General features: G+C 46.5%; 1 protein-coding gene across 1 annotated transcript in view; it reads right to left on the bottom strand.

Moving 5' to 3' along the window:
- Positions 1-19,772, bottom strand: part of FANCB (FA complementation group B) — a 429,090-nt gene that overhangs the window by 242,314 nt on the left and 167,004 nt on the right. The window contains exon 4 of the mRNA XM_086934356.1: positions 13,074-13,166. Coding sequence (XP_086790482.1) covers positions 13,074-13,166 — 93 coding nt within the window. The remainder of the gene's footprint in view (positions 1-13,073; positions 13,167-19,772) is intronic.

Consider the following 19,772-nt stretch of genomic DNA (forward strand, 5'->3'; position numbering starts at 1 on the left):
TGGGCGTGGCCTCGCGGTGGGCGTGGCTACCGCCTTGGCCGATTTGGGCGTTTCCCTGTCTCAGCGCGGGTCGCTGTCTCAGGGAAGGTCGAGGAGGGCTGTGTCAGCGCGTGAGGTGAGCGCTTCCAACAGGTGAGCTCCCAGTTTCAAAATCAACAAAAGAGCACAGAATAAGCAGTTTTAAAAGTAAAGTAAAATTGTGGTCACAGTCCGCCGGCTTCCGCCTCAGAGGATACAAACAAACAAAGTAATAAGCCGCTTGTGATCAGCGTTTATATACTGGCTTGAGAGTGGGCGTGGCCTCGCGGTGGGCGTGGCTACCGCCTTGGGCGATTTGGGCGTTTCCCTGTCTCAGCGCGGGTCGCTGTCTCAGGGAAGGTCGAGGAGGGCTGTGTCAGCGCGTGAGGTGAGCGCTTCCAACAGGTGAGCTCCCAGTTTTAAAATCAACAAAAGAGCACAGAATAAGCAGTTTTAAAAGTAAAGTAAAATTGTGGTCACAGTCCTTCGGCTTCCGCCTCAGAGGATACAAACAAACAAAGTAATAAGCCGCTTGTGATCAGCGTTTATATACTGGCTTGAGAGTGGGCGTGGCCTCGCGGTGGGCGTAGCTACCGCCTTGGGCGATTTGGGCGTTTCCCTGTCTCAGCGCGGGTCGCTGTCTCAGGGAAGGTCGAGGAGGGCTGTGTCAGCGCGTGAGGTGAGCGCTTCCAACAGGTGAGCTCCCAGTTTTAAAATCAACAAAAGAGCACAGAATAAGCAGTTTTAAAAGTAAAGTAAAATTGTGGTCACAGTCCTCCGGCTTCCGCCTCAGAGGATACAAACAAACAAAGTAATAAGCCGCTTGTGATCAGCGTTTATATACTGGCTTGAGAGTGGGCGTGGCCTCGCGGTGGGCGTGGCTACCGCCTTGGGCGATTGGGCGTTTCCCTGTCTCAGCGCGGGTCGCTGTCTCAGGGAAGGTCGAGGAGGGCTGTGTCAGCGCGTGAGGTGAGCGCTTCCAACAGGTGAGCTCCCAGTTTTAAAATCAACAAAAGAGCACAGAATAAGCAGTTTTAAAAGTAAAGTAAAATTGTGGTCACAGTCCTCCGGCTTCCGCCTCAGAGGATACAAACAAACAAAGTAATAAGCCGCTTGTGATCAGCGTTTATATACTGGCTTGAGAGTGGGCGTGGCCTCGCGGTGGGCGTGGCTACCGCCTTGGGCGATTTGGGCGTTTCCCTGTCTCAGCGCGGGTCGCTGTCTCAGGGAAGGTCGAGGAGGGCTGTGTCAGCGCGTGAGGTGAGCGCTTCCAACAGGTGAGCTCCCAGTTTTAAAATCAACAAAAGAGCACAGAATAAGCAGTTTTAAAAGTAAAGTAAAATTGTGGTCACAGTCCTCCGGCTTCCGCCTCAGAGGATACAAACAAACAAAGTAATAAGCCGCTTGTGATCAGCGTTTATATACTGGCTTGAGAGTGGGCATGGCCTCGCGGTGGGCGTGGCTACCGCCTTGGGCGATTTGGGCGTTTCCCTGTCTCAGCGCGGGTCGCTGTCTCAGGGAAGGTCGAGGAGGGCTGTGTCAGCGCGTGAGGTGAGCGCTTCCAACAGGTGAGCTCCCAGTTTTAAAATCAACAAAAGAGCACAGAATAAGCAGTTTTAAAAGTAAAGTAAAATTGTGGTCACAGTCCTCCGGCTTCCGCCTCAGAGGATACAAACAAACAAAGTAATAAGCCGCTTGTGATCAGCGTTTATATACTGGCTTGAGAGTGGGCGTGGCCTCGCGGTGGGCGTGGCTACCGCCTTGGGCGATTTGGGCGTTTCCCTGTCTCAGCGCGGGTCGCTGTCTCAGGGAAGGTCGAGGAGGGCTGTGTCAGCGCGTGAGGTGAGCGCTTCCAACAGGTGAGCTCCCAGTTTTAAAATCAACAAAAGAGCACAGAATAAGCAGTTTTAAAAGTAAAGTAAAATTGTGGTCACAGTCCTCCGGCTTTCGCCTCAGAGGATACAAACAAACAAAGTAATAAGCCGCTTGTGATCAGCGTTTATATACTGGCTTGAGAGTGGGCGTGGCTACCGCCTTGGGCGATTTGGGCGTTTCCCTGTCTCAGCGCGGGTCGCTGTCTCAGGGAAGGTCGAGGAGGGCTGTGTCAGCGCGTGAGGTGACCGCTTCCAACAGGTGAGCTCCCAGTTTTAAAATCAACAAAAGAGCACAGAATAAGCAGTTTTAAAAGTAAAGTAAAATTGTGGTCACAGTCCTCCGGCTTCCGCCTCAGAGGATACAAACAAACAAAGTAATAAGCCGCTTGTGATCAGCGTTTATATACTGGCTTGAGAGTGGGCGTGGCCTCGCGGTGGGCGTGGCTACCGCCTTGGGCGATTTGGGCGTTTCCCTGTCTCAGCGCGGGTCGCTGTCTCAGGGAAGGTCGAGGAGGGCTGTGTCAGCGCGTGAGGTGAGCGCTTCCAACAGGTGAGCTCCCAGTTTTAAAATCAACAAAAGAGCACAGAATAAGCAGTTTTAAAAGTAAAGTAAAATTGTGGTCACAGTCCTCCGGCTTCCGCCTCAGAGGATACAAACAAACAAAGTAATAAGCCGCTTGTGATCAGCGTTTATATACTGGCTTGAGAGTGGGCGTGGCCTCGCGGTGGGCGTGGCTACCGCCTTGGGCGATTTGGGCGTTTCCCTGTCTCAGCGCAGGTCGCTGTCTCAGGGAAGGTCGAGGAGGGCTGTGTCAGCGTGTGAGGTGAGCGCTTCCAACAGGTGAGCTCCCAGTTTTAAAATCAACAAAAGAGCACAGAATAAGCAGTTTTAAAAGTAAAGTAAAATTGTGGTCACAGTCCTCCGGCTTCCGCCTCAGAGGATACAAACAAAAAAAGTAATAAGCCGCTTGTGATCAGCGTTTATATACTGGCTTGAGAGTGGGCGTGGCCTCGCGGTGGGCGTGGCTACCGCCTTTGGCGATTTGGGCGTTTCCCTGTCTCAGCGCGGGTCGCTGTCTCAGGGAAGGTCGAGGAGGGCTGTGTCAGCGCGTGAGGTGAGCGCTTCCAACAGGTGAGCTCCCAGTTTTAAAATCAACAAAAGAGCACAGAATAAGCAGTTTTAAAAGTAAAGTAAAATTGTGGTCACAGTCCTCCGGCTTCCGCCTCAGAGGATACAAACAAACAAAGTAATAAGCCGCTTGTGATCAGCGTTTATATACTGGCTTGAGAGTGGGCGTGGCCTCGCGGTGGGCGTGGCTACCGCCTTGGGCGATTAGGGCGTTTCCCTGTCTCAGCGCGGGTCGCTGTCTCAGGGAAGGTCGAGGAGGGCTGTGTCAGCGCGTGAGGTGAGCGCTTCCAACAGGTGAGCTCCCAGTTTTAAAATCAACAAAAGAGCACAGAATAAGCAGTTTTAAAAGTAAAGTAAAATTGTGGTCACAGTCCTCCGGCTTCCGCCTCAGAGGATACAAACAAACAAAGTAATAAGCCGCTTGTGATCAGCGTTTATATACTGGCTTGAGAGTGGGCGTGGCCTCGCGGTGGGTGTGGCTACCGCCTTGGGCGATTTGGGCGTTTCCCTGTCTCAGCGCGGGTCGCTGTCTCAGGGAAGGTCGAGGAGGGCTGTGTCAGCGCGTGAGGTGAGCGCTTCCAACAGGTGAGCTCCCAGTTTTAAAATCAACAAAAGAGCACAGAATAAGAAGTTTTAAAAGTAAAGTAAAATTGTGGTCACAGTCCTCCGGCTTCCGCCTCAGAGGATACAAACAAACAAAGTAATAAGCCGCTTGTGATCAGCGTTTATATACTGGCTTGAGAGTGGGCGTGGCCTCGCGGTGGGCTAGGCTACCGCCTTGGGCGATTTGGGCGTTTCCCTGTCTCAGCGCGGGTCGCTGTCTCAGGGAAGGTCGAGGAGGGCTGTGTCAGCGCGTGAGGTGAGCGCTTCCAACAGGTGAGCTCCCAGTTTTAAAATCAACAAAAGAGCACAGAATAAGCAGTTTTAAAAGTAAAGTAAAATTGTGGTCACAGTCCTCCGGCTTCCGCCTCAGAGGATACAAACAAACAAAGTAATAAGCCGCTTGTGATCAGCGTTTATATACTGGCTTGAGAGTGGGCGTGGCCTCGCGGTGGGCGTGGCTACCGCCTTGGCCGATTTGGGCGTTTCCCTGTCTCAGCGCGGGTCGCTGTCTCAGGGAAGGTCGAGGAGGGCTGTGTCAGCGCGTGAGGTGAGCGCTTCCAACAGGTGAGCTCCCAGTTTTAAAATCAACAAAAGAGCACAGAATAAGCAGTTTTAAAAGTAAAGTAAAATTGTGGTCACAGTCCTCCGGCTTCCGCCTCAGAGGATACAAACAAACAAAGTAATAAGCCGCTTGTGATCAGCGTTTATATACTGGCTTGAGAGTGGGCGTGGCCTCGCGGTGGGCGTGGCTACCGCCTTGGGCGATTTGGGCGTTTCCCTGTCTCAGCGCGGGTCGCTGTCTCAGGGAAGGTCGAGGAGGCCTGTGTCAGCGCGTGAGGTGAGCGCTTCCAACAGGTGAGCTCCCAGTTTTAAAATCAACAAAAGAGCACAGAATAAGCAGTAGAGCACAGAATAAGCAGAATATTTGTGTAATATCATGTGTCTTTTGTACAATTTTAGATTATATGGCCTATACACTCTATCCTTTTGGCACATGCTTTGGCACATGATGTGGCACTTTGTTAATGTGTTTACGGTTAGCATAAGGAATGGTGTGTATTTTATATATATCATGTTGTGTTTCTTTTTGGGTCATTGTATATGTACTGTCTTTGTTTGTTATGTTGTATATATTATTTATGGTAAATTATTTTGTATTTATATGTTCTTTATATGTATATTTATGTTGTATATGTTGTGATTATTACAGCCCTGTCGAAGTTCTCGTGGCACTAGGGAACGAAACGAGTACGCTGTGTGCCGGTAGTAACCAAACTACATAAAGAGAAGATTTTTGGATAACGTTCCCCGACTGACCTAACTTTTAGAGTGTACCTTCCTTTCTTATAGACTTGTTCTGAACTGGAGTTCAGGACACATGAAGAGATAATGAGAATCTCTGCCATTACATTTGCTTTTACTAGGGCTCAGGCCAAACAGGTAGGCACTGAGGGAGCTCTGGATCCTGGAAATACGCTAGCCCCTAAGAGAAGAAGCAGTAGGGGTAAGAAATGATCCTCCTCTCAGACTCCCAGTGAAGATTAGTCTCCTGAGGGAGATGACCTTAACCCCTGTGAAGGAACTGTCTCAGAGGAACTTGGGCCTGACAGAGCAGAGTTCTTGAAGTAAGACTTGAGTCTGGAGCGGAAATCCTGTCTCTCTCTTGAACAGCTCAGATAGCAAGTTGCTGCTGAGAAGGCAGGGATAGGATCTTTTTGGAAGATGGGCTCCTGTTTTCTGAATATTTAGAGCCCCCAAGCCTGGGGCCACCAGGGGGTTGGTTATACATCTGAATTCAGGGGTTTTCTTCTCTCCCTGGTATATGAATTTCCCCTTGTAGGACATCTTGGGCAAAGTAAGACTTGGGACAGGCTTGTCCCTCAATTTCACTGGCCCCACATGTCTGAAGACACCAAGGAGTTTTGTTGCTCCTGTGTCACTTGCCAAGCCAGTGGTAAGTCAGGCGGTACTTGAAAAGCCCCGGCAATTCCACTTACAGTGGTTGGGGTTTCCTTTGAGAGGGTTAGGGGTAGACACTGTTGGTCCCTTAAACCCTTCAACAGCATCTGGACTCAGTTACATCCTAGTGGTGGTGGACCATACCACTGGCTATCCAGAAGCTATTCCACCTAGGACCATTGCAGTTCATGTGGCAGCTAGAGCCCTTCTTGGAGCGTTTTCCAGAGTGGGGTTTCCTAAGGAGACAGAGGTACAAACTTCATGTCTAGCTACAAAACTGCAATGTGGAATTAGCGAGGTATAAACTACAAGCCTACCATACCCTACCATCCACATTACAATGGGCTTGTTGAAAGGGTTAACATGACCCTAAAGGGTATGATCATGGGACTCCCAGAAAAACTCAGGTGAAAATGGGATGTCTTGGTAGCCTGCTCAAATTTTGGCACACACTCTTTCATGATTGGTGCAGTATCAGAAGCAGGCAGGTTGGTGTTTTGAATGTGGCATGTGAGGAAATTGAGCTGATTGCTTTTTACGAAACATAAATTTGGATGATTTATGAGTTTCTGTTATTAACGGTCTTCTTTCATTCTAGGTTGAGGGGCAGGATCGGTCCTTGCGCCATTTTCCGTTTGGATTGTGTGTCATTCATTCATAAAGTGGGTGGCTAAGCAAGCAGAGAATATGCCTTGTGAAAAGAACTTGGGTTTTTGCTTTGATGAAATTCAAATTGAACGGTGGGGTGGAGGTATAATATGGGGTCAATTGCTTCCCAGTCTGTCGTGGGTCGAGGTCGTTGTCAAGCATTCATGTTTTCTGGATAGCATTCGTCCCAAGAAGGTTCTGACAAGGGCAGTGTAAAATATGCAGCAATTGCGTTAGCAAGAAGGAAGGTGAACAGAGAGATGCAGCGTTTTTGTGAGGCGAGGGGTTGGATAGAAGAAAAATGTACTTATCTTCGATAATGCATTATCTGGTAGAGACTATCTAGCTGCAGATTCCTTACCTTTGAATTTCTCAGGCGTCAGGCTGGATCCGGAAACTTTTGCTGAGCAAAATCCCTTGCATACACCGTCGGGTGGCTTCATTTGGCTCCATGTAACGTCATCTGTTGCGTCGCTTATGACTTCGACTTCGCTATGCCTACATAGGTGTCACCCAGGGGTGCAGATGTCAGTACTTTGCATTTTTTCCATGCCAGAAGCACAGAGCCACGAAGTAACTGATGCAGTAGTCTGCAAAACTATGGCTCTGAAAGGGGGAGTTACCCTAGCCCAACAATATTAGTCCACAAAGCGGGGGGCATGGGTGAGGCTTTAAGGAAACTGCAGCTGGATAGAGTCTCTACCAGATAATGCATTACCAAAGGTAAGTAACTTGTTCATCTGATAGAGACTTCTAGCTGCAGATTCTTTGTCTTTGAACTAGATACCCAAGCCTGGCAGTGGGCTGCGGACCAATGCCTTAAACTACAAAGTCCTGCAGGACCGAGCTGGCAAAGTGGCCATCCCAGAAAGGGAGGGGAGGTGCGAAAACGACCCAGGCACCGGCTCCGTGGAACCGTGCCTAGAGTGTCGGTACTCCTTACCTCTCCCATCGATGGATGACAGCTGAATTGAAGATTAAGTCAGCTTGGACTTCTTCTTGTGCCTCTTCCCTGAGGGTCCAAAGGACCTCAAGTGGGATGAAGAGGACTTAGGGCTCTGGGAGCGGTCCCACGACCCCCACTTCTTCGATAGGGACCGGGGCCTCCGTGGAGTCTCGCTCAACGGTGTCGACTGCCAAGCATGACTTCGAGTCGTGGTAGCGCTCGAGACACCAGAGACAGACAGTGGGGGGGCTAACCGACAACATGCAGTGACAAGCACCGCGCGGCTTCAAACCTGTTTTCTACAAAGATATACCTCGCACACGAACTTGAAAAAATCTCAGAATGCGACAAAAGTGCCTTTTTGCCTTTCTCAGATGTCCCCTGGTCATGGCATCTTTCCCTCTTATGAAATCTCCTCAGAGATGTGGAAGAGGTGTCACTATCCTCCTTAGAAGAAGGAGATCTCTGTGCCTTGTCTTTCTGAAGCCACAGAAGAAGTCTCCCCTTCCTGTCCTTCGCGGTTTTGGTGGAAAAAGAGGGTATACGCGGTACAGAGATTCCTTGTGGGTATCATCCACATGAAGCCTTTTCACATGAAGCCTTTTCTTTCTACATGTCTTGCATGGGCTTAAGAGACAATTTTTAGATGCCTCAGACATGGTATAAATAGCAGTAGTAGTTTCCTGAAACTGGTTTGAAGAAAACTTAGAGCTTAGGGAGACTTTGTTCACACAACGTGTGGCAGAAAATCTGAGGGAATCAGCCTCTCTCTGAAGTATTCTAGATGGTACGGTATCCTTATCTGCTGAAGTTTGGTCCTTTTTTTAAAAGGACGTAGATAGGCTATTACACTGATTGTTCATTACCATTGTAACCTATAATAATGATACATACTGCTTTATTATGGTGCCGTGGGACTTCCACTTCGACGAGGGGGAGTGATTCAAGCATGTGAATCGATAAAAGATTCAATACTGGAGAATCTAACTTACACCACCTCACTAGAATTAATGATTTGTTACATCAGCTACAATTTTTCTGTAGCGCCAAATTTGCTTAATAACCAATTAGCCACGCATTTCGAGAATTTCAAATCAGAAAAGTTTGAAATGTATCCATATAGATTATGAATGAAAACCCATCAATGGCAATTAAGGCTACATCAAACATTGCAAGACATAAACCATGTGATATGGCTAATTATTTTCGAACCACACTTTTTATCCTTGTCTTCCAATGTGCCACTACACAAATTGATCAGAAATAAACTGGTAAATAAATGCTTTTTGAATCCGGGTCAAAGAAAGGGCTTTACAGTATCAGTCATGGCAAATCACAATCAAAGGAGGCAGGTGTTATTGAGTATGAATCCCATGTTGAGATAAATCAGCTGTTACACGCTCTGCATACCAAGGGGGTCATGGGCCTCTGTGCAAGCAAGAAAAATAGACCCCCTTTCCCCACCCCCAGTCTTTGTTTAAAGATCTCCAGAACTGCAGTGCGATTGACACCTTGAAACACTAATTCCAAGTGCACTGCACCAGTAGCATTGCTCACATCTAATCCCATGCTCCTCTCCATCTCCACTCCTCTTTTACCTGCCTCCTTTCACTCTCCCCTCCCATCCACTTCCAATCTCTTTCTTGCTGCTATGTATCTAAGTTCTCCCTTACTAATTTTTTGTCTCCCCTTCAACCTTTCCACCTTATCCTTATCGTCATTCTTCTCTCACCCCAATTTCTCCCTTATCCTGCCTTTGCTCACTTCTATATACAAACTAAACTTTTACAGGATATTAACATAAAAAGTTAAACTAAGTCTTTGTCTAGAGACCTGCGGGTAGATGAAATACCTAACTTGTGTATGTGCAACACCATGAAATGAGAAAAAGTCAATGAGAAATGGTCTATGCTGTGATTACACCACATCCAACTCCGAGCAAGCACTGATATCACTATTTCTCTAATGCTCTCCATCACAGTGTGGGCCATCTCACAGATATTTGCAAGCCCTGTGCTGAATGGGAGTGTCCCATGAAGGGTGGGGGAACCTCTGCGCCACAGGGGCTGCAGGGGCCTGTGTTATGCCCCTGGCCAGCTGCACAATATGCTGGTCACAGGGACCAGAATGAAAGCTGGAAATTAGGGTGGCCACACAAACCCAGAGGGGCTTGGGAAGCTGGAGAAGGGGGCTACCTGAGAAGTAAAAACTATAACTTCCAGATAATACATGGAAGCCGCATAGACATATGAGAACCAGGGGGCAGGGGGATCTACAGAGAAGGGTACAAGAAATCCACAGCATTAAAAGCAAAGAATAAGCTCCCACTTAGAAACAAACATAGGGAAAGGTGCAGCATGAAGGCTGGGGGTAAGGGGGCAGAGGGGTGGAACTGCCACCAAGATAAAAAAAAAAGAGGCAAAGGAAAATAAATGTGGGTGAGGGTGTGAAGAGCATTTCTAATTGCATGCACATGGTAAAAGAAAGTCAGAGGGTCACTTCGCATGCTTAATAAAACAATCATTGGCAAAGTCAGTAGATCTGGCTTGCATTTTTGAGTCCTGTGCAAAGCATTAAAATGGCTGCTGTAGTATGAAAATTCCAAACAATTGTTTCCTGTACACATAGCATCTACGAGATAATAATAATTCCTATATGTAAAGTGCAAACATGTCACCTCTTTAAGGGTTTCAAGGCACTGGGGGCCGTTGGGGAGTTAAATGAGCTATTGCCCAGAGTCACATGATACTGAGCTGAGCAGCCGCCAGCACCGGTTACTGAGCTGTGAGCCCCATGCTCTGCAGGTAGCCACCCTGGCCACTGCGCCACACCTCAGAATTTATTGTGAGGTGATTAAGAGTACTTCTAGGATGCAAAATAATCCCTAAAGTATTTGGGTGCAAGCACTGCACAGGAGCTGGAATGATAGACAAAATAGCCAATAGCACGAGGCAAGAGAAAAGCACTTCTCTGGGTGAAGCCAAAGCCCATATTTTATGTATACTTTAGAGAACTCATAACAATAGTTCTTCCAGGCAGCTTCCCGGCCTAAAACTATCAGACAGTGGAAAAGGTGAGTAGGATGATGTGTAGTGATGCTGTAATATTAAAACTCCCATGCTAGAATTCACCTACACTCAAGTCCTGGGGAGAGGCAGGCAAACGTAGTAGAAACCACTTTAAGAGACATGCCTGCCAAATTGCTCTTTTAATGTTTGACAAAAAGAAATCAAAGATTATGAACATAAACGACTAGCACTAATTACCCCCAGTTCACCCATCACAGAACCCCTTGAGTGAAAACAACACAGCTATTTTTAAATTCCTTCCTTCAGTAAAGCTGATGTAGCCGACGGACTCTATCCCAACTACTGCCGCTTCTTTTCAAAGAGGACCCTATTGAGGTAGAGGCAGCCCCATGGAAGGGAGTCTTTCTTCCTGGAACAAACACACAACAGGAAACCACGAAGACCTAAACATTTCAGTGATGGTTCAACCATTTAATTACAATGGGATTCCTGCTTCAGACACAAGGCTGGCCTGGGTGTTTTCTATACTCTCACAACAGTCGAATAACAGTACGTTTTTCTTGTCCAGGTATTTTTTGGGATTGTGTAACAACAACAATAGCTGTTGGCTCAGAATTTGTTCTACTGTAAACTAACCACATCACTCATAAAATACGCACAAGTATGTTCTATGAAACCCTTCCCTCTCCCAAATCCTACACAACACGCAGATCACTTATTCAGAAGGGTGAAAGGGAATAACAGAACAACACAGAGCTTAAGTGGAGCCAAGCAACATCCTATTTCTACTGTTGGTCAAAGAGGCAGGTCTGCAATCTCAAATTAATCTGAACGTTTTTCAAGGTTTTTAAACAGGATAAGATGTAGACTGCCCATCACAAACCTCTATACCAAACGGGAGTACAGCGTCATAAGGTTTCAAACCTGATCCTATTGTTGTCACTTTTCCCCGAGAAAAAAAACAGCCATTTGTTCAGGTTTCCACATTCTGCAAAGGTCCAGACACTATGCCTAAACAGAACTTTAAATAAAATAGTCTGTGATTATTTTTAGCAGGGCTTTTCTGTCTTTGTTTAATTATTAAGGCAGTTGTAGAATGTGTGTTTACTGTTTAAACTATGTGCTGCTTTAGGTGATTTTCCTAATTTTGGTACCAGCTGAAACACTAAAATTCTAGTCACGCCGGTAGAAAACATGCCCACTGTAAGGGTACTCCGAAATATTTGCTCCCTTGACGGTGAAGAAGTTCATGGTGGCTGGGTAAAGGGGAGGTGGGTGTGGAGGGAGTACAATGCTTGTTCCAGTGTCCCCAGGTCACAAAACACAGTCATGGCCCACAACCAGACCCCCTTCAACTCCGTTATTTTGTTCTGGGAGGTAACATCCTACCTGCCAATTTTTCCTCTAGCACAGGTGTACTGTACTGTATTGTAAATATATTTATATAGTGCTTCATACTCCCTGACGATGCACAAACGCACATTAGTGTGTGAATAGAATGCTACAACCGGGAAAGTGCTAGATTTGCAGAGTAATGAATAACAGCGTGGCATACATGGGAAACGTTTTGGTGTTGTTCGCGAGCGACCAGACTGGTGCTCTTTTTGATTTTTTTGCCTGGGGGTAAGTGTGCCTGGGCGTGTTATGGCACACAAGAAGAGGAACGGGCCGAGAAGGCTCAGCTGGACTGTAGGAGAACCTTGGCTAACATGACCCGAAGGGCGCGCGGAACACACACGCTGGTGCACAACCGGGGCCCATTTAAGACACTTGTGGCATTGGTCAGAGTGGTTTGAAATGAATGAATGAATGAATGAATGAATGAACAGAGATTTGTACGCGCAACTTAGCCCAAGGGCATCAAGGCGCCAATAACGAGAAGGAGTGTCCCCCTGCTTTGCTAAAAGTAGAGGCCAGCAGAGGCAACAGTCATCTGCTCACCATGAATGCTGTCCCACCCACCCGCACCTACCTGGATGTGGGTGTCGCAGCCGCAGCACGTGCAGATTTGGAGCATTAAGCCGAACCAGCACAAATAACCGGCATCAATAACACTAAGTAGGCTGGATGGGAAGAAGTGCCAGAGCAGAGTCTTTGGGATGGCTCATGGCAGGGACACCGTAAGGCAATGGAAGAGCCAAGAAGGGGATAACCACAGAGCAGACATGGCACTTGCAGGCCGGGCACGGCCACAGGTGCCGCAAATGTCACATATTGTTAGCACGGGAAACCTAGAAGCTGCAATGCTTAACCCCGGTGGGCCTTCTCTTCCATGGCACAGACTGGAACTGAGCTGGAGAGTGTTGTCAAATATGATTATGGTGACGACCCACCAACTTAAGACTGGGGATCAATGATTTGCGATTGGACAAACTGATGTATGGCGGATGCCATTTTGTGATTGTGTACCAAGATGATTATTTATTGATTGTTGTGATGATTTGTGACCGATCATGTGGCTTATGATCAACTGCTAATAAACTGGGTCCACCGTTTACACCACCACAAGGTCGGGAAGTGTTATTGATTATTGGTGGTTGAGCGGTGGCCAAGAGTGTCGCCCACCTGGGGCAGGTTAGATGTTCAGGCGTACATGTCTGTTAAGTGAACAAATAGCTTAAGAAATGAGCCATCACTAGCCTTTGTGAGGTCTGCCCTTGCCTTGTGTACTGTGCGCGTACCTATAGCATTCTTGTCGCAAGACTAGGAAGTTGCTATAGGAGGCTCCTTGGCATATTTTACATATTTTCTTGGGCAAAAAATATTTTCGTAATAAAGGCTAGACTACATCTACACATTACCACATGCTTTTAGTCTTTTACTGGAATTTTCGATGGATCACGATATTTTGGTTAGTCGATACAGACCTGCAATCTCGTTTCCAGCGCCTGCAGCGTGCGAAAGCGGATCTCCAGACCCTCGTCGGTAGCAGCTTCCGCTTCTGAAACAGGAAGGCCGCTCTGAAAAGCAAACAGGGCACGTCACTGCTTGAAGCTTTGCCAGAAACCATTACTGTGTAATAATGGAGACCCTGTGATAAGGAATTACAAAGCTAAGACACAACAGCAAGCAATTAAAAAACCAAGGGCTGGTGGCATTTGAGGTTGATGTTACTGCACAGACCAATTTATAAAAGGTTAATTAAAGCACTCATCTCTTAAAAGAGGAGTGTCGTTTGGCTGACCATCAAGGAAGAAACACACATTAGTTCAAGTTTCAACAGCTGTGCACGTGTCAATTTAAATCCTGCTCAGAAACAGAAAGACGCAGCCTATTCCCTAAAGACTTTCTGATGTCCCGATCAGAGCTAATTTCGCATCAGTACACCCAGTTGTCAGGATTAATCAAAGTGAGAGGGTAGACGGATATGCTTAGTGCGCCTAACAAAGAAAACTAGCTCTTGCTTCACACTATTACCAGTGTTGGAAATTTAAACAATTGACTCTGGGATTATGGGGTGTAGAACAAAGGGGTCGAGTTATGAGGAGCCAAGTCTGATGACGGTCAACAAATGTATTATATTATTTTTAAACTTTACCCCAAAGACATTGGCAACAGTGGAAAATGTGATAGTAAACTTGTTCTGGCTTAATTGGTCACAACAAGACTGCATTTTAATTTATCTTGCCGGTTTGCTCCAGCTGGAAGGCTTTTTGTGTTCACTTTGCCAATGGATTCAAGCTAGCCTGGCTGATGAGGGCTGTTAGCCCGAAACCGGTCCCAGGATGCTTGTTTCAGGTCAAGGGAAGACATGACTTGGCAGTTCGGGCTGAACTGTTACCATAAGAAACAGGCTCAAGACTGATTTGCATATAGCTATGCCTGAACTGGGGTGGCAAAGTGAGCTAAAGAATTACGATGGATTCAACCTAGATCTGTGACTGGGGGTGAGTGTCTGAAAAGTCTCAGCGCTCCGTCCATCATCTCCTTGTGTTTGCTAGGCTCTTTGTGGGCCTAGGAATTCTGAGGGGATACTAACAACGAAAAGATAATTCTGGTGGTTAATGCACTTGCTGGAGAGACCTGTGTTTTGTTTCGTCACAGATTTGCCTCATCATAAGGTAGCATAGAATAAACTCTTGTTACTACTCAAACTAAGGTGCTATACTTTAAAACATGCCTTAGTGGTTCTCCAGACCAAGCACTCTTAACACATAACGCCAACTAGTATGGGTGATATGTGACTCCTACACTTCATAACTCTCATTGTCTTATCCAACATTTCCTATGCAATGGATTTATTCACTTGTGTAATTCACTGACTCTGTATGATATGTGTTTGTGTCTCTGACGCCATACATAGAGATGAGAAGGGCAAGAGAAGACATTTAAAAAATAGTAAGTGCTATTCAAATTGTTGATAGTGTAATTATTCATATATGCAGATACATATGACATTATTACAGTGAACAAAGTCAAAAACCTGCCTTAAAATCAGTTTCTCTTAAGCACTTGTGAAGTGATAACAAGCAGAGTATCTTGCCTTGGGATCTAGGTGTTAGGTTCCAGGTAGCTCCCTGCCAGGATAAGACTCCCATAAAGGGAGGTCTGATGGTCCTTTGAATGATGCCTTTGTGTTGGCCCCAGCTTGAAATGAAAAAAACAAAGCTGAGTGTCCCTTGGTGTCGGCCAACTACACCTGGATAAATTCAGCATATTTCATTGTGGCCGGCAAAGATAGGGCTCAATAATTGCTGCTCAATCTAGTATCTCTCTGGATCCCCCTCATTTCCTGCACTGCCTATTACTCTGACAAAGGGAAGGGCGAGCTTGGTTGAAAGAAAGGAAACAGGGCTACCATGTGCAGGGCCGGACTGGGAACCACAACCGGCCCTGGCAAAGTGCTCGGCAGCCCCCCATCCCCCACTCGGGGGGGGGGGGTGGGGGGGGGGAGGGGTGGTTTAGTTTATTGGAGGTGCCGCCGAGCTCTTTGCCGGGGCTGGTTTTCGGCCGATTGTGGTACAGTGCCGACTATGCTGCAAAAACAGCCCTGTAACAAAAAAACGGCCCCAGGGGCCAAAAACAGGCCCCCACCCGTGCGGTGCACAGGGGGATTGGATTGCCCGGTGCCCGCTATGGTCAGTCCGGGCCTGATCATGTGAAATTCTATAATTATCTTTTATCAGGGATTGCCGGTTAGATTTTCCTGAGCACTGCCATCTGGCAAACGCTAGGGGAGATGGGGCGCGTAAGCAGATTCTGTTATTAGAGTTAATGAAGATTCCAGGAACAGCCTGTCTTTTTCAGTCCCCAACAGCTACATCAGGAAGGCGTATGACAGCAAAGTGCAGGAGTATTCACACTTCACACGTGTGCCCATGTTTTAGTTCAATTAATCAATCAATTATATCTTTATTAGGAAACAAAAGTATCCGTAAAAGTACAATTTAAAACACAGAAGATATTAAAACTGACATTTCATAAAAATCACAACAAAATTAAAAAGAGATATGTCAATAGGCTATGATGTTACTATAAGACAATTCTAATAAGTGTACATTGTCAAGCGAGCCGGACAGCGGTTTTAAGAAACAAACCCACATCAAAAATACTCCCATCGTCAGTGAGTGAGAGCAGCTTGTTATATGCTACTCTAAAATCCCTGATGGCAAACTTCTTAATTCTGGGAAGTAAAATGCTCATAGTGTAGTTAGAGTCTAGGTTTTAGCTACTTCTACTTGGAGCCAGCATCATCACTACCTGCGATGAGAGCCATCACATTAAACAAAGGCTGTCTGCACAACTGCTAGAAAATGACAAATGAAAAAGGAACCACTCAAAACTAGTTACAGGCCAACATCCACTGTCTGGAAAATTAGTTTAAAAAAAAATAGCATCCAAACCACTCCACGTTCTTTCTGTTCCAAGTTCTTCTTAAAAGACGGAGGTTGTAATCTGTAGAGTCCTCAAAGAGCTACTGTGACTGTGACACCAGGGCTGGTGTCTGCATGGCAGGGAGACTTTCAGAGGTGAGGTGCCGTCACCTGAAAAAAATGTACATTGCTGGAGAAGATGAGGGCCTGGCCATCACCTAAAAGTCTGCCTGCTCAGAGAAGAATTGAAAGTACCTGCACTGCAGGAGGAGAGGCTTCCAGAAGAAGAATCCCAGCCCTATTCCATGTGTGAGGAACACCCAATAAAGCTGCCTGCAAAGTGGAAGCATCATCTGGACAGACCTGTGTCTTGAGGGTTCATCCTTTTTTCCAGAGTGTGGTTCATATGGTGAACTATAAAACTTTGAGCCAAGCAACAATGTGCTGTGGGCATCCCTCTAGCCCAAAGGACATGTTCGGCAGATGTGTGGCACAATCTCAGAGGAGCCATTGCTACCAATGAGGATCTGGCCCAGTCCCAAGGCTGTAACTCTCAAAGACTAGCATCTGCCAATTCAACTTGTTAGGCACATCTGCCAAAGCTGAGAGCCTGCTAGACTGGCGCAGGAGCTGCGACTGGCAAAGACGAGCTTGCTCTAGTCCAGCCTGCAGATTCCAGCAATAGTCCAAGAGAGAGGAGCAGGGCCTCCACTGTGGTTGAGTGACAAGGCAGAAGACTCAGACGGTGTCAGCCAACTGTGTCTCTGCCGAGCATGTATATGCAAGGCCTCTCCTTCAGGGGCAGTAATTTAAACAAAGATAAGCTGCAATAGGAGGTTGCTCTTATTAATGAGACACTTTGGGCTAAGAACTGTTCAAATTGACCTACAAGTTGCTGAAGTGACGACTAAGGTGACTTGCAGTGGTCTTCTTATTGGCAAAGACCTGTGTGCAGGTATCTCTCTTTCTAGGTCACAGGCTGACATTCCTGTACTTGCTTACTGGGACTTGCACCCATGCATAATTTTGCCTAAACCTGACTTGACACTAGAGAATTGGGAGGATGGAACACTAGAGGGTGTAGTGCTTAAGTAAAACCTTTCAAAGAGATCTTTTAACCTTGTAGTTATACCCCTGTCTAATTTGGTGGTATTCCGTACTGCTGTACTATTAAATATAATCTATTTTACTAAAAGGAGAAACACTGGGTTGGACAACGATTTATAGTGTCTGTTGTTTGACAATTGAGTTCTGAGTCTCTGTGCCCTTCATTATCTCCCTGAGAAGCCTTTGACTTCTCACCCTTGCTACCCTGAAAGTTAAGTGCGGAAGGGGTGTACTTCGCCCAGTTTGAAGGGTCATAGTAAAATGGACCACGGGAGATCAGTAGCAAATACCCAGAAACACCACAACTTTGGCTTAGTACTCCCTCTCTGCCTGCTGACCCCCCCAGAATGACATATGAGACTGTGTGAATGGAATGCTTGGTTACACGAGAGATGGGGTATTCCAACATGGAGGACCTCCTATAGATGTGGCCCCAATATTGTAAAGTGTTCAAAAAAGATAGTGGTACCTACAAAACAAATTGTCTCCCTTTCCTGCACGTCCTTGGCACTGCTCTCCGCTTTGTCCCTCCCAACTCAGCCACTTAGCACCAGGTCCTATGTGTCTGTTTCTAAATGTTCATTCTCTTCAATAGAGCAGTAATATTTCTTTTTGTTTCCACTTTCTGGATCAAGCAAGTACCGAAACGTCAGCCTATGGCCTAGTAAGAGAGATACTTGAACAAAGGACTTGGTCATGATAAGGCCACTGCAGATCACTTCAGTAAAGGAGATGGACTATCTGTCCATCTCTCACAACCTATCTGACTCTGACAAGGAAGAGTTGAGGACAGCCTCAACCACTGATTCACTGAACAATTTCTGGGTCAGGTACACAAACCCAGTGGTATTAATGGGAAACCTACCATAACAAAAGAACCATAGAGACTGTGCACATTGTCAGTACAATTTTCAATGAAATTTTAATATACTTACATCACGATCAATGGGGGACGAGTCAATTTATCTGGACACTGATAAATGACAACCAAGTACAGCCCTTTAACACTTAACTCTCAGGGTAGTGAGGCAAACAGTCCTAGGCTTACACACAGGGGTGGCGCGGGTTTAGAGACGTAGAATTTCAACAGTCAACATATTCTCACTCAATGAAGGAATTGCCAGTCACATTTTGACTTCCCAAGGAGAGAACATATTTTATTACAACAACTACTCAAAACAGCTGAAAAATATGGTCAGGAGACTTCAGGTTTAATAATGTGATTCTACTGGTTAGGCAATGCTAACCTAGTGTGGGAAGTGAACAGTTTTCTGCTTCTGAGACGAATAGCCAAGTCTCTAGTATGTGTTCCCTTATTTAGTGACTTCCTCAGACAAAGGATAATGTTTTCAGTCATGCTCATGCTTGATGGATGGAAGGTCCTCTGTTTTACCTGGAGTGCTGCATCGGGGCATTGGCTGCAACATCTCCAGCACTGTGTTCAAGAATGCGTCTAGCCTCGCTTTCCTCCAGGCATGTGAGGCTTTTCCAGACAGGCCACTGTCATGCAGAAGACTGGTCGCAGTTTTTGCCATGCAGTTCAGACCCACAGCAGACTCCCCGCTAAAAAAAAAGGTGCATAGCTCATCCACGGCTCTTGAGGCAAGTTGACTGGAGTGAGGAGGAGGACTAAGAGTTGGTCTCAAGAGCCCACATTCTGGGATCCCCAGCACATGAGGAAAGTAGGCAGGGCAAAGGTCAAAGGGTGTACAGATCAATGCTAGCATAGATAGGTTACACTCACAAACGTTAAAGGTGATTAAGAATGTCCTTTTGAAGTCACATGCTACTTAAGCATACTTCGGTGCTCAGCCGTGACTGCACTTCTTCTAGGTGGAGTGACACTTGGGCAGAGGACACAGGGATACCTATTACATCACACTTAGGCTGGGTCCACCAATTTTCGTTGTTTCATGCTGGACACAATTTGCTTTGACGCACAAGAGGGGAATGAGAAGTGCCTTGAAGTCCAATGAGGGAAACACACTAAAATAGCAGAGAACTCACAACAGGTCGAGGAGGTGCCTGACAGTTATTGGTGTGAGTTGACAATTTTTACTGTGGGTCAGTCCCCTATTCTGGGTCGTTCCTAACCCAGAAGCAGCTGGGCGGCTTCTTCTTGCACACTAATTGAATAGGGATACTTCCAGATCCTCCTCAGCAGGTCAGGTGGACTTCTTTACCAAGGCAACCCCACAACCTCTTCCAGTAGACAACTACAGACTTCTACAGGTCATGTTCCCTCACCTCTGGATCTCAGATGTTTCCTAGGCAGCCTGCAGGTGTTCACCTACACTGGTCATTGAGAAGTCCTAGCACAATGATAGGCTATTTCAGCCAATTTGTTATACTTTTTTCCTCAGTGAAGGATTGTATATTGCACATGTGCTAATCTGGAACAGGTTCAAGGTGGTTCCTTAATTTTGCGTATTCCTCTTCTTCCAGAACTGACGCATTCTGTGCTTCCAGGTGATGGAAGGCAACAAGAGGTGACTACGAGAAACATCACTGGTAGAAATACACAAGATGAGCACAAAGAGCACAGAAGCCTTTACACTGGACATGCATCAGCCTTTCAGGGAGCAAGACCTGGGGAAACAATTGAGGCAGGATCAGACAAAGGCTACCACTGCACTTAAGAGGAGA

Source organism: Lissotriton vulgaris, chromosome 8, assembly GCF_964263255.1.
Source record: "Lissotriton vulgaris chromosome 8, aLisVul1.2, whole genome shotgun sequence".
In the NCBI taxonomy this organism is placed as follows: domain Eukaryota; kingdom Metazoa; phylum Chordata; class Amphibia; order Caudata; family Salamandridae; genus Lissotriton; species Lissotriton vulgaris.